This window comes from Solanum lycopersicum, chromosome 12 (genome assembly GCF_036512215.1).
Source record: "Solanum lycopersicum chromosome 12, SLM_r2.1".
NCBI lineage: Eukaryota > Viridiplantae > Streptophyta > Magnoliopsida > Solanales > Solanaceae > Solanum > Solanum lycopersicum.
The window spans coordinates 6850493-6877589 of record NC_090811.1 but is presented as its reverse complement, the minus strand read 5'-3'; the positions used below and the strand labels follow the sequence as shown (position 1 = coordinate 6877589).

General features: G+C 34.0%; 1 protein-coding gene across 10 annotated transcripts; it reads right to left on the bottom strand.

Annotated features, from left to right (window-relative positions):
• Positions 1-160: 160 nt before the first annotated feature.
• On the bottom strand, positions 161-25684 carry LOC101251156 (high mobility group B protein 10). 10 transcript variants are annotated; one of them, XM_069292627.1, is made up of 10 exons: positions 25550-25684; positions 24580-24649; positions 18857-18926; positions 17795-17863; positions 14636-14790; positions 12349-12427; positions 2389-2551; positions 2215-2292; positions 1547-1905; positions 161-464 (listed from the first exon to the last, which is right to left on the bottom strand). In XM_069292627.1, exons 4-10 carry the CDS (start codon positions 17858-17860, stop codon positions 378-380), a joined length of 987 nt encoding a protein of 328 aa, XP_069148728.1. In that variant the 5' UTR covers positions 17861-17863; positions 18857-18926; positions 24580-24649; positions 25550-25684; the 3' UTR covers positions 161-377. The 10 variants fall into 10 exon arrangements, with proteins under 10 accessions (XP_069148728.1, XP_069148731.1, XP_069148727.1 ...); XM_069292630.1 differs by lacking the exon at positions 14636-14790 and adding an exon at positions 13270-13364; XM_069292626.1 differs by lacking the exon at positions 18857-18926.
• Between the last annotated feature and the right edge of the window lie 1413 nt (positions 25685-27097).

Sequence of the window (27097 nt, the reverse complement as noted above, 5' to 3'; positions counted from 1 at the left end):
ATACATTCCAGTGAGATCTGGAGAGAGTAGAGTTATACACCAACCTACCCCCTACCTTAGTCGGATAAAGAGGTTGCTTTCGACAGAACGTGTAATGCAAAACTACCATGAAAAATAATCCAAAAATATAGAAACATATTGCCTAAATGAGCAGAATATCTAATTTAAACACATTATATTGACATAAGGAAACTGAGATGGAACATCATTGATACCAATCTTGTTCCAAAGCATCTTTCTAACTCCCAGAAAATAAAAGGGCGCGCGAGCCCAACAGTTTCACAAATTCATCAAAGTTAAATCCTGTCTATGATAATATTGATGATTTCCAAACAAAAACGAAAGATGTGGAAACAAAGATGTCCTACAATATCAGTTTATGATGGTTGTACATTGGATGTCTGGTATTCCAGCATCTCAGCCCTGTACCTCTCCTTATCTCTCGCACCTTTTTCCTGATAAACCTGCATCAAAAGTAACCCAGAACGAATATGAGTATGAGCTGAGAATTGATCTCGATTTTCCTCCACAGCATCAAAATATATTTACCATGGACATTTTAGTAACTCCAAAAATCGTCTCGGTCTTACTGAGGATATCCAGGAATGACAACTTTATTATTAGATTAAAGTCCGGAACTGTGCTTTATCCTGGCTTACTTCAGCCTTTAATAACACTAGACTAAGCTTGGAGTTAAATATTTAACGGTTTCATAGACAACCTTCTTATGCTCTTCTACAAGGATGCATACTATTGGTAGTTGATAGACTGAACTACCGGTAGGCGGTAGCTACATTGCCTTGGAACACCCATATGCAAACAAAGATCCAAAATTTTACTATTCCCTTTATTTCATATTATGTGTCTTAGTTTGTTTGAGCACGGAGTTTAAGAAACTAAGGGAGACTTTTGAATCTTTTGGTCTTAAATTAGATCTATTGAAACTTATAGTCTTAAACATGTAACTTAAGATGTTAGAATTAAAGAGTTAATAAATAAAGAAAGTGATATTTTTTTCTAAACAAACTAGAAGGCTAAAGGACAATAAGACACAGAGTGAAATAGAGGAAATAACATTTTTCACAATATCAATCTAGTATGTGGCAACTATATTGAACAACACAGGCACAACTAATGAAGCCCCACACAACATCCCATTCCCACCACCCTCTCCCCTTAAATGTCTTTTTACTAAAAGAGGCAACTTTTTACTTTTTACATTTGGAACCATAAAATACAACCGGAATGACTCGGTGACAAAGGTGGTTAAACACACCATAACTTTGCAACTATGCTATCAAAATACAACCGAACTGTGATTCTGCTTAGAAGTCACACGAGATAACAAACAATTAAAGAACTAAGTTATTTATAAAGTTACTGTATGATGACAATAGTAACATGTAAACAATCTCCTCTTCAAAAAAAAATCCTTATTCATTATCATCAAGTACCAAAACCATTCCAGATAGCAGATGCAGTTTCTGCACAAATATCAAGAATTAACATAAAAGTGAATTTTTAATCTGTCAAGATTATATCCAACCTGTTTTTCGGCCTCTGTGAGTCGACTCCAAAGAATTCCAATCCTTTTGCTGATAGCTCTCTCTTGCCCCTGATATGAAGGCTTCAACGTTGCATAATGCTCAGCAAAGAAAAAATTATAACCACTTCGATTTGGCTTGGGTCGAGAGGGGTCCTTCAAAGCCAACTGTCTTTTCCTAATCCTTTGGGAAGGTGTAGCCAAAGTATTCACCTTTTGGAATTGATTTGGTAATGCAGGTATATGATACAGTACACCATTTAAATTCTCCGAGCCCAGGTTCACAGAGATTACATAACCGTAATCAAACTTCGCATCAATTGTTCCTACCAGTGAATTCCCATCCTCCAGATTATAGCTCACTGCAAGTTGCATGATAATTTGGACACATGATAAACATGTCTAGCCACTGTTAAACAGAATATTACAAACACATAGGAGCTACAGAAAAAATCAATAAAAACTAAAAAAGCAAAGTTGCAAGAGAGAAAAGCAATCCCACAAAAAGCAACATCAAGCTTCAATACTTCTTTGTTGGAGCTCTTTTGAATTTTCAAACAAATAAAAGGTGATGCACTCCATCTCATATCAAAGTAATGGGATAAAAACAACATAAACAGGAGTCAGGATCTCATGAAAGAAAATTAAGGTTTTAAAGATTGGAAGCACACCTGAACTTTGATCCGTAGCAGCACTATCATCATTAGCATGTTCAGTTGCAGAGCCACTGACATTTCTACTTGTAGGATCTGCAGAACACATACAGCAACAACTTTTTCAGTTTTTATTTTACAACAAAAACATTAAAACAGATGTAGGTAATTGATTGCAAAGTTTCCACCTACCAGACACAGAAATAGAAGGCTCTTCTTTCCTAAAGTAATAAACCTGCTCAAAATGATAAAGCATGGATAGATAGTGTTTCCGCAAGACAAATGAAGCATTGGTCACAGAAGATGGAAATCTGAATATTCCTTTCACCTCCCCCCATTTTCTCTCTCTAATAACCTGCACCAAGTTCACAATACAGAAACTGAGTGAATACAAATCACATTACAGCAACCATTTTAAGGGTGAAACAAAATTATTTTGGGCTTGATAAGAAAAAGGAAGTGTAAATTTGAGAATGTCAAACCAGAAATAAATTCACTGAATCAAGTTTGAGAAAATCATCTGACGCAGGTCATGAGCACTTGAACAAGAATAAATCAAAGGTAATACAAACCAAAACAAGTAGGTGACATCAGCTGATGCATTCTTAATTCTTGTTCAGGCAGTTGACAAATAGAACAAAAAAAGAACCCATTTAAATAACACTTGCACACAACATCTGCAGATCCATCATTTCTCTTGCGACCCCCAGATCCAGATGCTCTCTCACCTCTGAGATGGAAAATATGAAAGACTCTCGATTTCATTTATTTCTCTCTTCACTGTCTGCCACCAACAAATATGCTCTGTCCCATCTATTTCTCCAGCAACAATGCCTACTGCAGGTTTCTCTTGACGGCGACTTCTACCAGCGTGGTTAGGGTTCCCTTCTTTCGTTCTTCATTCCGGCAGCGTCGTGTAGGGTTGTGGCATCAGTACACGCGGCAACAAGAAAGAGGAGCAAGTCTGGCAGGTTTCCACCAGTCCGACGGAAAATCATTTGCCTCATATTCCCGTTTCCTTCTGTCTTTCGTCCTTTCTTTGCTTTCTTTCTGGGACTATTGCAATTTGCACTAATATTTTACTGCATATAATTGTGTTTATTAGACTAAATTTGTTTCCAGATTATTTCCTGTCATCGTTGATATGACTTGCCACTTCCCTGCCTCTATTTTTCAGCTTTGCTACCTGCCTGTTCATAGCTTATAGTGTTTTTTGTGTTCTTGTCTATAAATCATAGGGGTCATTTGGTAGGATGCATTAGAAAAAGTAATGCATGCATTACCTTAGTGTACTACTAAAACTTTGTTTGGTACACTTTCTCAATCTATATTAGTTATACACTCTACTTAGTATTATGCTATGTATAAGTCATAATTGTGTTTATTAGACTAAATTTGTTTCCAGCTTATTTCCTGTCATTGTTGATATGACTTGCCCTACTTCCCTGCCTCTATTTTTCAGTTTTGTTACCTGCCTGTTCATAGCTTAGAGTGTTTCTTGTGTTCTTGCCTATAAAACATAGGAGTCATTTGGTAGGATGCATTAGAAAAAGTAATGCATGCATTACCTTAGTGTACTACTAAAACTTTTTTTGGTACACTTTTTCAATCTATATTAGTTATACACTCTATTTAGTATTATGCTATGTATAAGTAACACATGGTAAACCGCAATACAAGGTGTTCCAATGCATGCATTAGCATGATTAAAGACATAATTGTTCCTCAAATCTTTTTCCACATCCTTTCCACCATATTTGTGGAGGGTATTTCCATAAACAAATAAATTCCTTGTGGAGAGCACTGACGAGGAGGAAAATAGGGAAAATGGGGAGAGATATATGAAGGTGAAGAAGGAAGCAAAATTAGCGATTACAATGGCCAAAATAATAGTGTTTGAACAATTGCATGAAGAACTATAGGACAAAGGCAGGGAGAAGGTACACAACTTGCAAAGGCAAGAGAGCGCAGTGCATGAGACCTGGACCAAGTAAAGTGTTAGGAAGATTAAGCACATATACGATGAAACCAAGACCCAGGTGATGAATGTACTGACACGACATATCCAAGGGGAGGTTCTTTGGTGTGTACTATTTGCAGATAACATAGTATTGATTGACGAGACACACAGCAAAATGACGATAAGCTAGAGGTTTGGAGACAGAACCTGGAGTCTAAGGGCTCAGGTTGAGCAGGATGAAGGCAAAGTGCTTAGAGTGCAAGTTCAGTGATGTTACCCCATGAGGTCGACGTGGAAGTAAGGATTGATACTCAGGTTATTTCCAGGAGAAAAAGTTGAAGAATATCCAGGCTTATAAATCCAACAGTTGTGGGGCAATACATGGAGCAGATTGGGTGGAGCTTAAAGCATCAGGCACTAGGGGAGGTATTCTTCTGATCTGGGACAAAAGGAAATGGGTTAAGGTGGATATTTGATAAGTTGTCATTCCATTTCTTGTATGCTGGAAAGTTCTAATGAGAACTTCAGATAGTGCTTTACTGGTATTTATGGTCCTCGCTCAAATCCAGAAAGGGAGGAGATGTGGGATGAATTAGCAGGAGTCAGGAGCTCTAGGAAGATAAATGGGTCATTGGGGGGAACTTAGATGTTTGTAGATTTAAATGTGAAAGAACGCACAGTACTAGAAAATCCACAGGAATGGAATTTTTTTCAGACACAATCAAAGATCTTGAATTAATTGATTTGATATTACAAGGAACACAATTCACTTGGTCCAGAGGTGTTAACGCCCTCAAGCTTCAAGAATAGACAGATTTCTTATTTCACCAGAATGGAGTGATTCCTTTAGAGTTGTGAGACAAATTGCTCAGCTAAAGGTAATCTCAGACCACAGATCTATATTAGTGGAAAATATAGATTCAGATCCATCTCCATAATACTTTAAATTTGAGGATATGCGGCTGGAAGTAGAAGACTCCACTGATAAACTTAGAGTATGGTAGGAAAGTCACAACTTTAATGGTGGGCCAGACTTCATCTTCAGTCAAAAATTGAAAAGACTGAAAAAAGATATCACAATCTGGAACAGAAAGGAATTTGGGAAACTAGAGAGTAGGAAGTCGAAAGCCTTGAAAGATCTGTTATCATTAGAACAGACCATCAAAGGAAGGCAACATAGTCCCAATGAGGCAGAGAACATGACTGCTTTGAGAGTCGAAATTCAAACAAGTAGCTAAAATTGAAGAGGTATCTTGGAGGCAAAAGTCCAGGTGTGTGTGGCTAGAAGGGGACAGAAACACCAAATATTTTCAAAAGACTGCCGATTAAGATATGAGATATAACTGTATTGATAGGCTATTGGTGGGGGATGAGATCATTGAAGACAAGGAGATGGTGAAAGGGAGAACTCTGGAGTTCTGTAAGAACTTATACACTGAACCTGTATCATGGAGGCCACCTGCAATTTTGAAGACACAGCCTCCTTAACTGAAGAGGAAAGCAACTCCATGAAGGCTATGTTTGAAGAGGAAGAATTATTAGCGGCCATAAATGTCAGAGCACCTAACAAGGCCCCTGGGCCTTGTGGGTTTACTATGGCATTTTCAGAAATCCCCTGGGCCTTGTGGGTTTACTATGGCATTTTTCAGAAATTCTAGGTCTTTATCAAGCCAGACTTGTTAGCAATCTTGCAACATTATCACCAACATTGTTAGTTGGTAATCTTGCAATGCTTTATTCATAGCACTCATCCCCAAGAAGAAAGGAGCAATAGAGCTGAGATAATACAGGCCAATAAGTTTAATTGGCAACACTTACAAGATTGTTGCAAAGATCCTAGCACGAAGATTAAAGAAAGTAACTGGGAAGTTGATCTCAAATCATTAGAATGTATTTATTCAAGCGAGGCAAATTACAGATGCTTCCCTCATAGCTAATGATGTCCTAGACTGGCAGAAAAAAAACAGGTGAATGCTGGTTTGTTATGCAAGTTAGACATTAAGAATGCATTTGACCAGATGATTTGCTCTTACCTCAATTCTATAATCAAGCAAAGGGGATTTGGGGAGAGGTGGATCAAGTGGATAACATTCAAAATATCTACAGTTAAGTACTCAATCCTCATCAACAAAAGCCCAGTAGGATTCTTCTTTCCTCAGAGAGGATTAAGGCAGGGTGAACCGCTCTCTCCTTTCCTATTCATAATAGCAATGAAGGGACTGAGCACAATGCTGGACAAAGCCAAGCAAATGCAGTGGATAAATGGTTATGATGTAGGGAGGGATAGAGCAGTCAACATCTCCCATTTGTTATACACAGATTTTGTGTGGTGCTGAAAGGAGTCAGATCCTATATTTAAACCCAACTCTTGATTTTTGAAGCTATTTCAGGTCTCCACATTTACATGCTGAAAAGTGTAATCTACCCCGTTAATGAATGCTTAATGTAGAGGAACTAGCAGCCACCATGGGGTGTAGCTCTGGAGCATTTCCAACGACCTATTAAGGACTTCCTCTTGGAGCAAAGTTCAAAATAAAAGGCGTCTGGATTGGAGTTTATAGAGAAATTTGAAAAGAGACTGGCTTCTTGGCAAATGCAGTATTTCTCTATGGGAGGCAAACTTACTTAAATCAGCAGTGTGCTAGATAGCATTCCAACTTATAATATGTCTCTCCACCCCATTCCAGGAAAGGTCTTGGAAAAACTTGACAAAATAAGAATAAGAAGAATTTCCTTTTGGAAGGAAACAACAATGTGCATAAATTTCACCTAGTTGAGTGGGACGAAGTCATATTGCCTAAGAGGCTAGGGAGTTTGTGCATAAAAGGTTTAGCCTTACATAACAAGTGTCTCCTGATCAAGTGGCTATGGAGATACACACGGGAGGAGCAAATCTCATGGAGGGAAATCATAATTGCCAAGCATGGAGCACTGAATCACTGGAGATCAAAGCTGTCAGATGAACCATATGGGGTTGGAGTATGGAAGTTTATGCGCAAGCTATGGGAAGAGTTCTCACAGTTCCACCATCTTGTAGTAGGAAATGGCCAAAGAATCAATTTTTGGGAAGACAAATGGCTTAGGAATTCTCCTTCAATGTCTGACTTCCCAACATTTTTCCCGACTCAACAGTCTAACAGAACAGGGGAGGAAATGTTTGGAACCTAATCCTCAGAAAGAACCTATCAGAGTGGGAGTTAGAGGAAATGATAATCTGCTAGCAGCACTTCATTAGCAAACATCAACCCCTTACACCCAAACAAATTCAAATGGGGAGTTGCAAATATAAAGGAATTCTCAGTGAAGGTAGCCTACAAACTTCTAGGTCCACTAAGCACAATCACAGGGAGTTGGTCATGGAATCTTATTTGGAGGAGCAAATTCCCCCCCCCCCCCCCCCAAGATAAGTTGCACCAGTTGTACTGCCATGCCTGAAGCATGTTTGAAATAAGACAACCTAGCAAAGAGGAAGTTTCACATGGTCAACACTCAACAGATGCTATATGAGCCTGAGGGGAACAGAAACACATAGCCACCTTTTTCTACAATGCCCTATGGCATCGGATCTATGGAGCATGTTTATAACACTTTTTGAGCACAAATGGGTCATGCCACAAAATATCAAAGATGCATTTGAAAGCTAGGACAAATGGAAAGTTGATAGCCCCATCAAATGATACCAGCACTTATTTGTTGGCGTATATGGAATGAGAGGAAAGATACTTTAATGGGATATCAACTACCTACCAATCTCTAAGAGCTAAAAGCCTTATGTATCTATATAGCTGGGTTATTTGTCCGCTATATATTCCCTGGATAACCTTTTGAACTTCGTTAGTTCCTTATCTTTATTATAATGTCTATAATGGAGCTTCTTAGTTATTTTTGCTACTACTCTTTTGTAACTTACATGCATCTCCTTGATGCCAGCAATAGAAACCTTCGCTTCAGCCAAAAAAAAGGAATTTGCTTATTTGAGGAAGTTAGTGGCCTAAGGGCATTGTTGGAAAGAAATACACAAATTGTTGTTGTAAAACTTTCTCTATTATCATGATCATGCATGTACATTCATTTGTCATGGATCATGGATATGGTATGGTGGTTACAAAAGATTGAGGAAAATCCGAGGTATATACGGGGTAGTGACATTGTGATGATGTTGAGGTCATTACCGGAGGAGCATATGGACCTCATAAGTCCCCCATGCGTCCTAGTTAAGTGAATGCCACTATTGAGCAGGTTTATACGGGTAGGATTATTGGTCATTGCAATCCATGTTATCATTTTCCATTGGTTTGTACCTTTTTAGTTTTATCCGCCTTAACTGATGCTCTTGTATTTACTTATCGTATAAATCTAGTTAGCTTCCTTATCCCCATTTTGCAAGAGTTAGTGGACTGGACTATTATATTGACTTAACGAGATTCATTAAATACTTCTCATGATATAATTGTCTAACTCTAGCTCTATAGGCCTATGATGACAACTAAGTACACATGTTAGTGTATTTATACTACTCTTGTTGCATCTTTCTTATGCATATCCTAGCACTAGCAAACCCTGCAGATTCATTTTATCTGAAGTGTTAGCGAGCTACCTGTCGTTCAAATTGCCTAGCTTCTTCTGTCTTGTATATATATATATATATATATATATATGTCTTTTTACAAAGTGCCTAGCTTCTTCTATCTTGTATATATATATGTCTTTTTACAATTTCTAATAGTCTTATATTTTGAAGTAATGTACTCAATTTAGATGCACTTGTACTACTAGTGACACTAGATTTTGGGTGTATTTCTTGCTTCCCGCACTTCTATTATATCTATGAAAGCTTTGGGTTTTGAGACTTGATTTCGCTTGTCATGTCATTTCCGCATGATTGTTTGATATTAATTTTGGTGGAGGCTTGGCTTACCTACCAGTGGGATAGTGCAATTGCCATTATGACCATCGCTTTTGAGTCATCACGCCTCTTATTTGTGAAAAAAAAAATCATTTTTCTTTAATAAATATCATCTTATAATTCATCAATTACTACAATCGGTACATTATTGTACCTTTAACTAAAAAAATACTATAATCAATAAGAAGTTCTCATACCTTTTCCCACGCCTTGCATGACTACTACTTATCACAAACCTATTTATCCATCAAAATACTGAAATATGATAGAAGTGTTTTTTAATGATATGCTAACATCTTTGTAAAACATACATCCCCTATACATTTTCTACCAAATGTGCCTGTGTAACAAGTTAATTATTGCGCTTCCTATTACCAAAATATTCATGGAACATGACCTGTCAAAATTTAAGCAATTTTCAATTTTCTTAGAAAAGAGTAAAACGATTTCCTTAAAAAAAGATTACAATAATCAATTTATTTAAAATTTGAACCCCAACTTACGAAATTTCTCAGTTTGACTACATTGACATTTCTTGTTTGGCATCTGTAAAAGTTACACACTTCTTCAAGTTTTATGTATTCTACTCCAAAAGGAAGTGTTTTTTTTTGTTCGAGTGTCAAATATGGCTACAAAAAGGCTTATGGCTACAAAAAGGATTAGGATTACTAGGAGAACTATAGTGAAAAAATGTGAGAAACTCCATCCTAAATAGTAGAAGAACAACAAGTTTGTTCAAGAAAGCAGATGAAGTAGAAGTCGACATAATTACTTTTAGGCCAAGAAATACCCAACCAATTGCTTGGAAATCAACAAGTCTGGCTGGGGATGTCTTAACGAGGTATTGAAGTTTTACAAAAGTACAGAAGGCTTAAAAAAGCTGTCAACCGTGAAACCTATCTCCTGAGGAAAGCGGATAAGAAAGAAGAACAAATTAGCAAATTAGAGAAAATGAATAAGGAGAAGGAGATGGAACTCATCTTCAACCAACTAATGGAGGGAAAGAGTATTAAATGAACTTGATGCAAGACAAAACAAATGAAAGGTTTGTTAAAGGTGTTTGCTGCTAAAACGGCTAAAATTTAACGGAAGAAAGATACAATTGGAAAAGTCTCCAAATCCTCAATCCAACAACATAAATGTAATATCAACAAGTCTAGTGGAAGATTTATTGAATGATGGTTATTTTTTTTTGAGACTATGGCTGCAATAGGGGATGGAAGCGGTACAAAGACAGGACTAGCAGAAGGCAATGACACCAATGTTGAAGATGATGGACATTCCAAGGACCTCGATTTAGAATATAATAATTATATTGTTTTATCACTGTTTTTTCAAGTTGCTTTTTTCTTACTGTGAATCTTAATTTGTTGCATTTTCCTATCCATTTTTGCGTTATTGTACTTTTTATTTCAATTATTTATGAGTGTTATTCTATTTTGTTGGAAAAATGAACTTGTGCTGTTCAACCAACAAGTTAATTGTGCCAAACTTTTGGACTAAGTTGAATCTTTATTTATAGTCATATACATTTTATTTCTCTTCAGTTCAGCAACTTATGATATTTGATTCAAAAGGTATTTCATGTGCATGTTAAAATTTAGAAATTACTACACTACATATAGCAACCTATTCAATCCATCAATGAAAAGCTTCAATCTTTATAAACTTCGCGAAATAAAAAATCTAATATCGACATTCACCATTTTTAGGGGGTGTTGAATTGGATTTTTTTAAGTGACTCATAATCTAAAAGCTAAAAGCCATAAGTTGGGAACACCTAACTTTTGGCTTTTTTTGACCTTTTTTTACACTTTTCAGCCTAAATGGAAGTGCTTAAAAGCACTTTTTGTGTTTCCAAAAGTCTCTCTCTCTTATATGGTCGTCCTCTGTTCTCCTCCTTGTCTTCTCTTCTTCTATGCCTTTCCTATATTCTTCCCTGTTGGCCCCCTACATCTCCTCATCCACTCCATCTCTTCAATGATTTAGTGTTTGAAGTGGTTGATAAAGGTCGCCCAAATATGAAGTTGTTACCTTATATCTTTATTTGAGATGGTCAAAATAGCATGGAGTTTGTGGATTTGAGGTGTTTAATGGAGCTTTGAATGTGGTTTCACACGGTCACATTTGTATGTTTCGATTTGTTGTGATGGATAGGGTTCCATAGAAAATAGGAAGTTGTTAGTGGCCTCATGACGTAGTCGTGGTAATTTTTCTAACCTTGATAACAATTTCAAGCAATTATTAGTTGCTTTTGAACTTTAAATCTCTAATTGTAGAATCACAAATTTTGTCTCAAGTGTATAATCAGTGCGTACTTGATGAATATTCGATATATAATTGATGTATCTTAGTGTACAATGTATGTATTTATCATGTCATAATGACCGAAGATTGCATCTTAGTATTGATTTTCACATCTTTTCTCCCTTTAAACCTCACTCCTCTAAATCTACAACAAACAGCTGCAATTTATAGGGTACCACTCAAGTTTACACTGAGTTACCTTTAAAAATTCCCACCTAATCACCAAAGTGGTTCTAACATTTTGTATGAGTCACACCTGTGCATTCAAAATTTGACATCTTTAATCAAAATTTTCATGGATTATTAATTGGGAACTCCTTACGCAGTTAAGCCAAGCCCAGTAGAGCCTTTGGATGTATATATCTCAGACATACAAATATCTGCATGTCTATACGTATTCGCAAAGAGAACAAACATCTGCATGTCTATACGTATTCGCAAAGAGAACATGTAAGTTTTTATAAGATAAGGAAATTTTATTAAGGCAAGTACTAAGACTGTCTATATACAACAACAAAATACAAATGATCTTAACTTGCATTAACATAGTTGTTTCGTATCATATATCCTACCTTCCTCAGCCACAAGTGTAAATTTTTGTATGTAAAGGGGAACATGTATTTAACAAATGAAACTAGGGAAAGAATAGGAAAAGCTTCACATACCTTCGAACTAGCATTTGAGGGGGATAAAGGCTAAAGGAGTCGAAGCCCATTATTATATTTTAACATGATTTAGGATCAATGAGGCTATGACATCCAATTCAATCAGAAGGAAAAGAATTAGTTTCATGTGTTAACATGCTTATATTTTACTGTAGCATCTTTTTTCTCTTTTTTTTTTATCAGGCATTTTACTGTAGTTTCATACCAAAGATTCTCTCCCAAAAATTAAAATACATTTTGAAGTGAAATATGATATATATATATATATATATATATATATATATGTCACAAGCAAAATGTGTGTTTGTACATACCTTTTCTATTCCACCTCGAGATGTAACCTCCACAAAAAGACGGTGTAAATCTAGTGGTGTTCCTGCTACAAGAGGGATCCTGCAAACCAAGGGAAGTTAGGATGAAAGGAGGAAATATCACACTGACGTTTTTGAAAAGAAAGATCACCAAACTTCATCATTGACTTTTTGTTCACTCTATAAGCAATTAGCAAATTTGACAAACCAAAAGAACCTCTTTAACATGAGTCTGCAGTTTGACAAATTACAATCAAGTCATTTCTATGGTCAATAATATGTAAATAAACTTTGAATCAATCATTTCTCTCCAAAATAAAGACTTTCTACCATACAAGATAACAAAAGTTAATCTTTATCTACATTAATTTGACTACCATTTACAGTACTAAAACAAGTTAAGATTATCACGTTTATTATGAAAGACTATATAGAACTATTTATCATCCTATAACTTTGGAATAGTTATTTAGACGGCGAAAGGCGATAAAAGACGACAAGGATCGCGCTCGCCTTTTGAAGTGTGGCACCAATTAATACCAAAAAAGTTAAAATATTTAATTGGGAATGTAAATAATCAAATCAATAGCAATAACATATTAGCAAATATTTTAAAACAAAAACTGAAAAATAGATAGTACATACTAAAAGTCTAGAACTTGAATGAGAAAAAAACAAAACAAAAATCAAAACAAAGGTAGAAGTGACTCTGAAGTCCGAAGAAGAAGGCAAAAGAAAACTTGGAAGAAGAAATATGAATTGGTTGGACTTTGGAGTAGTCAGGAAAGTTTGGCTGGTCGCCAAGGATTCTAGTCGTAAGCCCTAAAATTATCTTTTAACTTTTAAAACCCTAAATTGGTCGCCTTTTTTAAGAAAATACAAAAGGTGACGCCTTTCTCGTTTCTCTTGCCTCTCGCCTCTCACCTTTTGTCGTCATGGTGTCGCCTTTTGAAGGTCACCTCGCCTCTTGCCATTGACGACGAGGCGATCGCCTTTCACAACACTGCTTTGGAGCCGACCTACAGGATAAATGAGCTTGCATAAAATAATTCCATCTATGTGTATATTTATCCATGCACTCGCCTACAAAATCCCCTACCTCATGAATGACTATACACCCACCTACTGAAAATGGGTCCTAGTACCATCCATGTTCAAAGAACTATGAAGTGGATGCAATGAGCGAAAATCTCACTGGCAGGCCTTAAGGGCGAGCAAACACTCCAACCTGAGATGGGCCTATCCTGTATCGAAAGTTGTTGCACACTATACAACCAGAACAATAAAGAAACAACTTTCTATTTACCCTACTATTTTGTACCTCAAAAGAGATTTCACTTTATGATGCTACTGATGCCTGTAAAATGCAGAGGCGTTTGTATTTATGGGTACACTATTATGAAAAAAATGTATCTAAAATATAAATTCAAACAGTTTGACCTTTAGGTTCTTAATTTGAACTGTTAAATTTAAAAATTATTGGTCAAAATTACATAATATTACTAGTTTTAAATTTTTATATACACATTGATTTAATTATATAATTTCTTTAGGAACTTTCAATGTAACACTCTTGAACTTTGAAATATCAAAGAAAAAAAAATTAAAAAAAATTAGTTGAAACGTCAAAAGTGTTACCGATAACCACTTGGAGAGGTATTACTAAAAAAAAAATATGATATACTCACACAAAGAGGTGCTCCCAATCATAATTGTATTTTTACAGTGAGTTCACACATCTATATTTAAGCATTTTTAAAAAAAGATAATTAGCGCTATACTACTATATATGATCTAGAGAGGGAGTATGGGTGCACATGAACCCACGGAACCCCTCTAGATACACCTCTGGTAAAATGCATGCAAGGTGAAAACTGTTCCAAATATTCCAGTACAATGTAATACAACACAATACGATAAACTATGAAAAAATATGTATTAATCATCGAAACAGAGTATAAATGTTTCACAAAATAACATTGAACTTCTCATTGAAGAGACCTTAGAACATATACGACACTCGCCTCCATCAAATTTTTTTTAAAAAAAACTTAGTAATGCAACTATCTCCGAATTAATAAACTATACCTAAAATGTATAGACATGAAATGAATAATTGTGCATTTGTGTTTTTTTCCTCCAGTTTTAATATTACAATGCGGTCATTGATTATAATTATAAATCGGAAGCGACATAGACATTCTGAATACAATGAACAACGAAAAGTTAAGTAATTGAAGTTGTAAAATTAGTAAAGGTAAAGAAGAAATTGAAAGGAAATTAGACTAACTGGAACTTGGTTTGCAGTGATGCGGAGAATTTCTGAAGTTTGTTCCAGAAAAGTTGGGAATTTTGAACAATTTCATGGTATTCAGCTTCCGGCTTAGGGTAAGAGAGAGTTCCTCCTGGGTAACCTAGCAGCGGCAGCGGCAGCGGCGGCGGTAACTGCGACGACGGTGGCGGATTGTTAGACATTTTTTTCTTGTGAGTTTTCTGTCGCTTTTGTCATTTTAGATTCATATAAAAATAAAAACTAGGGTACGTGTCGATCAGTGCGATGGGCTTGTTTTCAGACATAAAAGTTAAGAGTTTTAGTTCTATAAAAATAATTTTATGAAATAATAATTAAGTTTAAATTCAATATTTATATATATTTATTTAAGAAATTTATTAATGCAAATATGGTATTTGATAGAATCTATTTGATATATGGATTATTAGTTGATATCGATAAATCAATCATAGAATTGATTTTATTTGTATTGAATTATTGAATAAATGGTTAAGGAACGGATTAAAATGTTATAGTTAACGACTGATTGGTATGGTAGCGGATTATTGAATTTTCTTATCGAAATAAATTGTTAACTTGTTCTGAGTTATTATAATTACATTTTTATTTTAGGTATATATAGTCTCATTGAATATTTTGTCAGAATATGTGAGAATAATTATATATTTTTCATTTGTTAGTCTGAACTCTTAGAGTGTGTTTGGTATGAACGAAAATATTTTCTGAAAAATGTTTTCTAATTTTCTCATGTTTGGTTGAGACAAAAGTTTTGGAAAATGTTTTCTAAATCAACTCATTTTCTTCAAAATTTAAGAAAATGACTTCCCTTCAAAAATCAAGAAAAACATTTTCCAAAACTATCCTTCAATTTCAAATTACATTTTTTTTTGGAAAAAACATCATTTTTTAAAAAAAAAATCAATTTCAAAATTTTATTTTTTCACCCGATTCCTGGCCACCCTCCCCCCAACCCCCTCCCCAAAAAATTAATTTTGCTTTTTAAAAATATTTTCAACTTTAATTTTTTATTTTTAAACTCCTACTTCCCCCCTAGCCAGCCCCCCTACTAGCCCCCTCCACCCCCACCCCTACCCCCATCCCCAACCCCAACCCAAAAAAAAATTAATTTTGCTTTTTAAAAATACTATCAACTTCAAATTTTTACTTTTTCAATCCTACCCCCTGCCCCTGCCCCCAACCCCACTATCCCCCCACACCTCCACCACCACCACCCAAAAAAAATATTTTTAATTTCATAAATTATTTTCTACTCTAGTAAAAATAAAAGATGTTCCTCAAAAACATTTTTCATTCATAAATTAAACACTAAAAATCATTTACGAATATATTTTCTACGCACCAACCAAACATGAGAAAATAAGTCCAAAATCTACTTGTTTTCTAGGAAAACATATTCCTTCATACCAAACACACCCTTGAAGGCTAAAGTCCTAAAGTCATGAAAATCTATTTACTTTGCTATAATTATCTATTTTGCTTTAAAAAATAGAGAGCAAGTCAACAAACACACAAAAGTACTGAAGATATGTACATGAAAACTACGCAACAATTTATCGGGTCATTTATAAAGATATTTCCACTGGACAATGAAAATAAGACAACCAGTTGATAATCTAGATCAACTTATCCATTTGATCTTGTTATTGCTTAAAGTAATCCTTGTCATCCTTTCTGTAAGGTGCGTTCATCCGAAGAAAAAAAAGTACCATAGAAATTACAAGAGTCTGTTTGGATGAGCTTAAAAGCTGGTCAAATTGACTTAAAAATTATTTTTGACTTATTAAAGTGTTTGACAATTGTTAAAGTGACTTATTTTAGGTCAAAAATGACTTATTTTAAGCCAAAAGCTAAAAGCTAGGTAGGGGTGCTTCTTCTTTTTTCAACCTACGGAAAAGGGCCTAAAATACCCTTGAAGTATTGAAAATGGTACACAATTACCCCCCATCCACTTATTGGCCCCCAAATACCCTTCACATCCACCTTTGGGTCCAAATTTACCCCTTCACTAACGGACCAAAATTAAAAATAATTAAATAATATTTTTTAATTACGTGGCACTCAACCATTGGTTGTAATTTAATTATTTAAAATAATTTTAAATCCACCCATTTTAACTAAACCCACCCCACTTGACCCATTTTTTTTTAAAAAAAAAACCATTTAATTAAAATACCCAAAAACTCTATTCCTCCAATTTTCACAACTTCCATGGACTCCATTGTATTCTTCTTCTTCTTCATTAAGGATTTTATTGAAAACATATAAGGATTTTATTCATTTAAGCATAACTTTTAATAATACGATAGAATTCGAAATTAATATTTATACATGTGAATCGTTCAACTCAATATATATAAGTTTACTCATTGCGTTTGTGATTTAATTTGAGTTTATTGGAAAAACTAAAAAGAAGCTCTCCTTATAAATATTACTAAAATAATCATTCAATGACAAAAGCCTATTAGATCCTAAAGCAGACAAACAAAATTATTGTAATGGCTAAAAAGATAATCTTTTTATATACATCAAGGACCATTTTGATAAGCAGATATATATGAAGGAAGAAGAAGAATAAAATGGAGTCCATGGAAGTTGTGAAAATTGGAGGAATAAGGTTTTAGGGTATTTTATTTGGATGGGTTTTTTTTACAATTGGGTCAAGTGGGGCGGGTTTAGTTAAAATGGGTGGGTTTAAAATTATTTTAAATAATTAAATTACAACCAATGGTTGAGTGCCACGTAATTAAAAAAATATTATTTAATTATTTTTAATTTTGGTCCGTTAGTGAGGGGGTAAATTTGGACCCAAAGGTGGATGTGAAGGGTATTTGGGGGGCCAATAGATGGATAGGGGTAATTGTGTACCATTTTCATGTCACGACCCAAAAATAGACGTGATGGCACTCGTCTTATCCCACCAAGACAAGTCAGCCTAAAACTCAACCATTACATTAAGTGCGGAAATAAAATATAAGTAACTTAATAAAAACCCCAAAACCTGATAGTCACGTGTACAAGCCTCTAAAATATTACAATTGATTAAAATGAAAACTCAAGTCTCAAATGAACTTGTTTCTAGAATAGAACAAGATCATAATTAAGGAGAAGAAAGTCTGCTGAGATGAAAACAACTACCTCACAAATCTCCAAGAAGCCTCGGAAAAGAAGAGAATGACAAGTACAACAAAAATCCAGGCTCATAACCTACAAAAATTTGTAGTAGCAAGGGGTGAGTACCAAACCACACGGTACTCAGCAAGTAAACCTCTAAACACAAGCTAAGGGGATGAAATACGGGTACTCCTACCACCCCCAACCGAACCTCCACAACTACAACCTGCAGTAAATTCAACCCAACCTAACAGCTCACAGTTTACATAGCACGTAGCTCAACAACAACACTTAGACAAATTACATATCCTCAACATCAACACTTTAACAAATTACATATCCTCAACAACAATACTTCAACAAATTATATATCCGCAATAACAAGCTCAATATTGATCAATCACAAGTTCCGCAGAAAGGCAATCAGAAGACCAGCAAAACACGATATCAAGTTCACTAATGATAAGTATGTGCAATGCAATGGAATGGAATGTCAAGTATAATGATGCATGTTTGACCTAATGATACACACCCGCTGTCTCTCAGTCCGGGACCCATGGGGGACATATTTGTCCATGCATCTGTCGCGGCGCACGACACGACCCTCGATAATAGTAACCATCGCGGCGCGCGATACGTCCCTCGAAATATAGTATCCATCACGGCGCGCGATACGTCCCTCGTAATATAGTATCCATCGCGGCGCGCGATACGTCCCTCGAAATGGTACATTCTCTTTTCTCATTCTTTTTCAATGCACATAACACTTTTCACAACCATGTGTCAAAATAATGCAAATGACTTGTTCACAGAAATAAAGAGTATATCACCATTTTCATAACATTGCACAATTTACAACATCAACAATGATTCAACAAGCCTTTCAAATCATTCGATATTATCAACACATCACACACAACCCATTATTGACATTGCCTTTTATTACCATTTGTTTTCATCATTAGAATTAATCAATGTGAAAGTCAACCCATCACCCAGTCTCATTACTCCCAAACATATATAACATATACCACAAGGAAATACACGCATTCCATATACTTAACAAGAGTTTAGAAATTCACTTGCCTCAATTTATCGAACAATCACTCTGGGACTTGAGCCTTTCCTTTCTGTTGACCTTCCAAATCGATGCAATCTATTCAAGTATATATTCATAATAAGGTTTCGAAACTAACAACACCCACATTACTACAGGTTAAGCCTAGACTCAAAAGATCACCCAATCTATAAAGTATATATACATATATAATAAGGTGTAAGTTAATAAGCCCACAAAAGCTCCAATTATTCTATTTCTAACCTCTACCCATCAATGCACCTAATTCTATAATTAATTCCTTAAAGTTCAAACCTAAGCGAAAATCTTAATTCTTCCAATTAGCGCAACTTAAATAAAATTTAAGTAATTCAATATATCTAATATTTAGTTACCTATCTCGATATATCAAAACTTAGTATATAATAAGATAACAACATTATTATGTTTAAAATCGAAACCACTGTTTATGAAACCAGTGGCAGCAACAGAGAGCACCTCACACCACACGCCTACCTTTCGCCATGTACTGATCTTTATCTTACAATTCTGACCCATCATTATGCCTAAAATACTTACCTTTTTCATATAATAAAATAATTTTCCACCATTTTTTTATCCATTAATATAGTCATTAATCATCAACTATAATTTTTTTTTAAAAAATATGCAATACCATGTGGCTGAAGCAACATCGTTCCACAACAATTTTAACAGTAAAAAAAATGATGAGGTGAATTAAACTTATCATTATTCGATAATAAAACTCGACAAACAATCTTATCATGACTTCCTCACTGCAAAAACATTCCTACCTTTCTTGCTCTAATTCAAACCCCTAATAAAATATAATGATTTTCTACTTTCCATTGATTAACTATATTGCCCCTAATAATGTCTCCACTAATTAATTAAGAAGCCTAGATTTGCAATCCATCTGTAATTGCCTCATATAATTGATTAACAACTAACTATTTTATCCCCTTTTTCCCACTAATATGAACAATGACATACTACTAATTGAAGTACTACATACCATCAAAGTACACCAAAAAAATAATGAAACAGTCGCATAGTTTACTTGAAGCTGCCCGTGATTTTTCTTCGTTCAAACGCCGCTTTGTGTTATTCCCTTCCTTTCTTATTTTCTACAAAATTATTCTCTACCCTAATCTAATATACTACTTATAAGAGTTATAAAAGTGGTCCACTATCAATTTTAAAGTTATTTTCTTTAACCACCAACTAACTTAATTATAAAACTACCCCACTAATTTCATAATTATAATTATGAATACTCCAAAACACCCATTTAAATCTATAGGAAAGTATTTTCTGACGTAAAATGTTCTAGTGCTTAAAACGACTACACGGGTTGTTACAATAGATACCAATTTACCCATCGTTCGTCCTCGAACGATCAAAGGAAGTCAAGGCAAGAAAGGATAGTTATCTCAATGATTATTCCAAAATATTAATACCCATTGTTTCATCTCAATAGTATCAAAAAATTAGAGATCTACACCTCCCCTCATAGAATGTCTCTAATATAATTGTACACATACTTGGTTTATCAAACTCCATATTCATTGAAGTCAACACTCTTAATAATAACAAAATGTATAACTACATCGATTATCTACCTTACTCTCAAACCATCATTAGTATCAAAGTATGCTTATCAAATACATGTTCAAGCTATGGCTATCTCTTTCTATTTAAGCATTTCCTGACAGATACGACTCCCAAATAAGGCCTATAGCACAAATTTCAAATGGGATAGTACCTTTTCATTGAGACAAAACTATTAAATCACACCCAAAGTTAACTCTACACCACTTTCACATACCATGCTTGAGATACCATTTTAAACCATTATATATATATCATGCCAACACTTGGGAAAATTTTTTGTCACTCAAACTATTCTGTATACTATAAGCTCATAACCTCTATTAACCATCAAATGTCCATGCAACACACCTTAACATTCTATGAAGTCCCATCAATGGAGTAGTATTAACCCAACTTTATTCTTAATAACCATGTAGAATTGTATCTAACATTTTACATCATTCTTAAGTCTTCTATCCTAATTTGAACAATCTAACCTCATTGTAAAATACTAAAATTTTCATACCTCATTATTTGTCACCTAAACCAAAACTCTTTTTTATTATTATTATTAATTTTTTTAGAAATCGATGATAAACTCCTAGTAAGTCTGTACCGAACTAGTTCACATCTCACAATTATATCTAAACTCATAGGCAAAAATTAAAACAACCATCAACTACACCCCATGGATTTATACGAGAGGTCTTATTCTTTCACTCTTCTCAAATTCTTTTCATGGTGCAAATTCTAAATATCTCGCTCCTTCAATATATCAAACTCTTGTTTATCTAGCTTGCTTACCGATCTCATGTTTTACTAATAATCCATGACATTTTACTTCACACTCTAAATCAAAACTCTGAGGGTAAACCCTTCCTTAGATCCTTTAACAATCAAAAGTAACAACTTTATGATCCAAAGCATGCATAAATTCTTTCAATTACCCAATACACCACACGATTAATCATTTATTACCTTAATAATTCATATCTTGACTAATACTACCATGAATGTCGACTTAAAATAAGGAACTTGAACGATGATTTCCACCATATAACCAAATTCCCTAATCTATCAACATTAGCTCATACCTTGAAGATTTTTAGAAATTCATGTATCTTAACTTATCATTGATCGCCTATTCATAGATTTTACCATATCCTTTGCTAAAAACTCAATAGCACTCATTACTAAACTCAAAATCACAAAAGAACTTATTGTCACATTCAAGTTGAATGTATGTACACTCTTTTCTCAAGTCCTATTCAATAGCTTTTAACCAAGCTGATTAACCTGTTATGCTATTACCTTAACCAAAACAAAATAGATGAAATCACGCAATTTTGAATCCAATTCTCGATCCCTTCAAAGATACATTTTTAGTTTCTTACAATCAGAGAAAATAATTCTGCTCACTTATTTTTCTTAAGGCTACACATCCCACAAATTTTATCTTATTTTAGTTATGATTCCAGCTTCTTTAAATTATATTCGAGTGTGCCCTAAATCTCCTAAAATTTATCATACAACCACATTACTCACTAATAGTATAAATCTCAACCTTAGATACTCACAAGTTTTTTTTTATCACCATACAAAATTTATTTGACCAACAATTTGTATTCTATAATTTGCATCTCCGTCACCATCCATAACTTACTCTTATTGCCATCATCCTTTGTAAGCCCTTTTCATCATCGCAAAGTCAAATTTTTTTATTTTTTATTTTTATTTTTTTGACATGACACCTTAAACTCAGATATAGTAATCAAAATGAAGGGACTAACAAATTATATATGCAATTTCTTACTAAAATTTTCAACTTAATCCACCCAAAGTATACTCACTAGGTCATTCCAGTATCAACCTATCCCTTGAAACTTAAGATAAAATCGTCAGTACTCATTCAGAACCCTCAAGATACATTTCACAACTTAAGTGTATTAATATTATCCCAAAGATCCACCACTAAAATTTTCTTTTAAAATAATGCTCAATCTAAGTTCCTGTAGTAATAAACTAGTTGGTTTCTCAAATGTGAATGCAACACTAAATCTTATTACTGACTATGTCATACAACTGGTAACTCCTTTAGTAATTACTGACTATGTCATACAACTGGTAACTCCTTTAGTAATTAGTATTCATACTTGAAAATGAACATACATGTTTTCACATAACCCTAGTACTGCCACAATGTGAAAGTCCGTTAGATACCTCACTAGAACACACCATACATATTCATAATATCGTACCCAAATAGCCCACATATTTCTACCCATTGAATATTTGCAAAACATTATTGAATTTGTTCTCTCTCTAGACCAAAAAAATTTGTTTTACTTCTTAGATCAATTCAATAACAGAATAACACACTTCCTAACTCTAACCAAGTAAGTATCGATGACTTTCTCGAATATACCCTCACTCTATGAAGTCGTAGTAGTGTCTTTATTAACCGACACTCGACATAAGACTACCACCACATTTTGCGATCGAGAAAATATATCTATTTCTAAGGACATATTTATTTATTTATTTATTCTTTCTGTTTGTTGCTATTTCAACTTCAAATACTCTAGTAGTACCCATATTTGAAATAGAGTAAAGAAGTTCAGATACCAATTAGTATCACCTAGATACCAATTGGATTCAAGTAGTAGCACGAAAGAAATAAAGAAATGAGCTTTCCTAAAGTCCTATAGCTTCTCGAAGATAAGAAAAGACGTCTCCGTACCGATCATCGAGACTCTATTTAGACTCGACTTGTACACACGTGAAACCTATGAACCTAGGGCTCTGATACCATTTTGTCACGACCCAAAAATGGACATGATGGCACTCGTCTTATCCCACCAAGACAAGTCAGCCTAAAACTCAACCATTACATTAAGTGCGGAAATAAAATATAAGTAACTTAATAAAAACCCCAAAACCTGGTAGTCACGTGTACAAGCCTCTAAAATATTACAATTGATTAAAATGAAAACTCAAGTCTCAAATGAACTTGTTTCTAGAATAGAACAAGATCATAATTAAGGAGAAGAAAGTCTGCTGAGATGAAAACAGCTACCTCACAAATCTCCAAGAAGCCTCGGAAAAGAAGAGAATGACAAGTACAACAAAAATCAAGGCTCATAACCTACAAAAATTTGTAGTAGCAAGGGGTGAGTACCAAACCACACGGTACTCAGCAAGTAAACCTCTAAACACAAGCTAAGAGGATGAAATACGGGTACTCCTACCACCCCCAACCGAACCTCCACAACTACAACCTGCAGTAAATTCAACCCAACCTAACAACTCACAGTTTACATAGCACGTAGCTCAACAACAACACTTAGACATATTACATATCCTCAACATCAACACTTTAACAAATTACATATCTTCAACAACAATACTTCAACAAATTATATATACGCAATAACAAGCTCAATATTGATCAATCACAAGTTCCGCAGAAAGGCAATCAGAAGACCAGCAAAACACGATATCAAGTTCACTAATGATAAGTATGTGCAATGCAATGGAATGCAATGTCAAGTATAATGATGCATGTTTGACCTAGTGATACACACCCGTTGTCTCTCAGTCCGGGACCCATGGGGGACATATTTGTCCATGCATCTGTCGCGGCGCACGACACGACCCTCGATAATAGTAACCATCGCGGCGCGCGATACGTCCCTCGAAATATAGTATCCATCGCGGCGCGCGATACGTCCCTCGTAATATAGTATCCATCGCGGCGCGCGATACGTCCCTCGAAATGGTACATTCTCTTTTCTCATTCTTTTTCAATGCACATAACACTTTTCACAACCATGTGTCAAAATAATGCAAATGACTTGTTCACAGAAATAAAGAGTATATCACCATTTTCATAACATTGCACAATTTACAACATCAACAATGATTCAACAAACCTTTCAAATCATTGGATATTATCAACACATCACACACAACCCATTATTGACATTGCCTTTTATTACCATTTGTTTTCATCATTAGAATTAATCAATGTGAAAGTCAACCCATCACCCAGTCTCATTACTCCCAAACATATATAACATATACCACAAGGAAATACACGCATTCCATATACTTAACAAGAGTTTAGAAATTCACTTGCCTCAATTTATCGAACAATCACTCTGAGACTTGAGCCTTTCCTTTCTGTTGACCTTCCAAATCGATGCAATCTATTCAAGTATATATTCATAATAAGGTTTCGAAACTAACAACACCCACATTACTATAGGTTAAGCCTAGACTCAAAAGATCACCCAATCTATAAAGTATATATACATATATAATAAGGTGTAAGTTAATAAGCCCACAAAAGCTCCAATTATTCTATGTCTAACCTCTACCCATTAATGCACCTAATTCTATAATTAATTCCTTAAAGTTCAAACCTAAGCGAAAATCTTAATTCTTCCAATTAGCGCAACTTAAATAAAATTTAAGTAATTCAATATATCTAATATTTAGTTACCTATCTCGATATATCAAAACTTAGTATATAATAAGATAACAACATTATTATGTTTAAAATCGAAACCACTGGTTATGAAACCAGTGGCAGCAACAGAGAGCACCTCACACCATTCATGACTCATCATTATGCCTAAAATACTTACCTTTTTCATATAATAAAATAATTTTCCACCATTTTTTTATCCATTAATATAGTCATTAATCATCAACTATAATTTAAAAAAAAAAACAATATGCAATACCATGTTGCTGAAGCAACATCGTTCCACAACAATTTTAACAATAAAAAAAATGATGAGGTGAATTAAACTTATCATTATTCGATAATAAAACTCGACAAACAATCTTATCATGACTTCCGCACTGCAAAAACATTCCTACCTTTCTTGCTCTAATTCAAACCCCTAATAAAATATAATGATTTTCTACTTTCCATTGATTAACTATATTGCCCCTAATAATGTCTCCACTAATTAATTAAGAAGCCTAGATTTGCAATCCTTCTGTAATTGCCTCATATAATTGATTAACAACTAACTATTTTATCCCCTTTTTCCCACTAATATGAATAATGACATACTACTAATTGAAGTACTACATACCATCAAAGTACACCAAAAAAATAATGAAACAGTCGCATAGTTTACTTGAAGCTGCCCGTGATTTTTCTTCGTTCAAACGCCGCTTTGTGTTATTCCCTTCCTTTCTTATTTTCTACAAAATTATTCTCTACCCTAATCTAATATACTACTTATAAGAGTTATAAAAGTGGTCCACTATCAATTTTAAAGTTATTTTCTTTAACCACCAACTAACTTAATTATAAAACTACCCCACTAATTTCATAATTATAATTATGAATACTCCAAAACACCCATTTAAATCTATAAGAAAGTATTTTCTGACATAAAATGTTCTAGTGCTCAAAACGACTACACGGGTTGTTACAATTCAATACTTCAAGGGTATTTTAGGCTCTTTTCCGTTCAACTTAAAAGTCATTTTATGTTCACCAAGTATATTACCTTTTTGCCCTTAATTATTTTTTTTTTTTATTATTATTATTATTATCATTAATAATGATATTATATTATTATTATTTTATTATTTTTATTATTCTTAATTTTATTATTTATTTATTATTATTATTATTATTTATTATTGTTATTATTATTATTTTTATTTTTACTATTATTATTACTATTATTTTTATTATTATTATTATTATTATTGTAATTATTTATTATTATTATTATTAATAATAATTATAATTACAAAAAAATTGTGATGATAAAGAAATATGTGAATGATAGGAAATATTATTACTTATTGATGTAAATTATAAATTAATATTGTTTTAACTTTTTTAAGTATAAAAATCTCAAATTAATCAACTTTTTATCATGTTAACAATTTTAAGAGTATTTCAGACATTTTGATAAAAAAAAAAGGGTTTACCAGCACCTATTTGTCAAATACATCAACAACTTTTTTTTCAACTGAAACACTTTTATCAAAAGACATAACTACTTATTTTAAATTGTAAGTTTCAGCACTTTCAAATGTACTTTTTAAAAGTTGCTTTTTATAAGTCCATCCAAACGGGCTCGAAGTTATCTAAAATACCGCTTGATAATCTTCTGGTAATTATCAATTCATTAACGAATCGATATCTTATAGGTTGACTAGCATATTAAGAAATTTTAAAATCAATATCTGATAGCTCAAAATTTTAAGCAAAATTATACGTCCAATAAGTCGCCTAGTTGCCCTATATAATACATAAGTTTTTGTAGAAACTACTTAAACATTATTATATTAAGAGAAAATGGTCTAAAACCCTTCCAATCTATATCCGAAATCTCAACTACACACTCCAACTCTACGGGTGTCCTATTACCCACCTAAACTTCATATTTCTCTATTTTCTACACACTTAAACGCTGACCACAACACATAAACCAAACAAATATTCAATCACGCGCCGGGTCCCCACTTTTCAATTTCCAATTTCATTTTTTTCCCTCATTTTCCTCCTTAAATGTAAAAAACCCACAAAAGTTTTTTCTCTCTTTTTCATCTCCTTCTCCATTTGCATATACATTTATGCTGATTATCGAAGGACTTCATTGTGTATTTTCAACTTGATT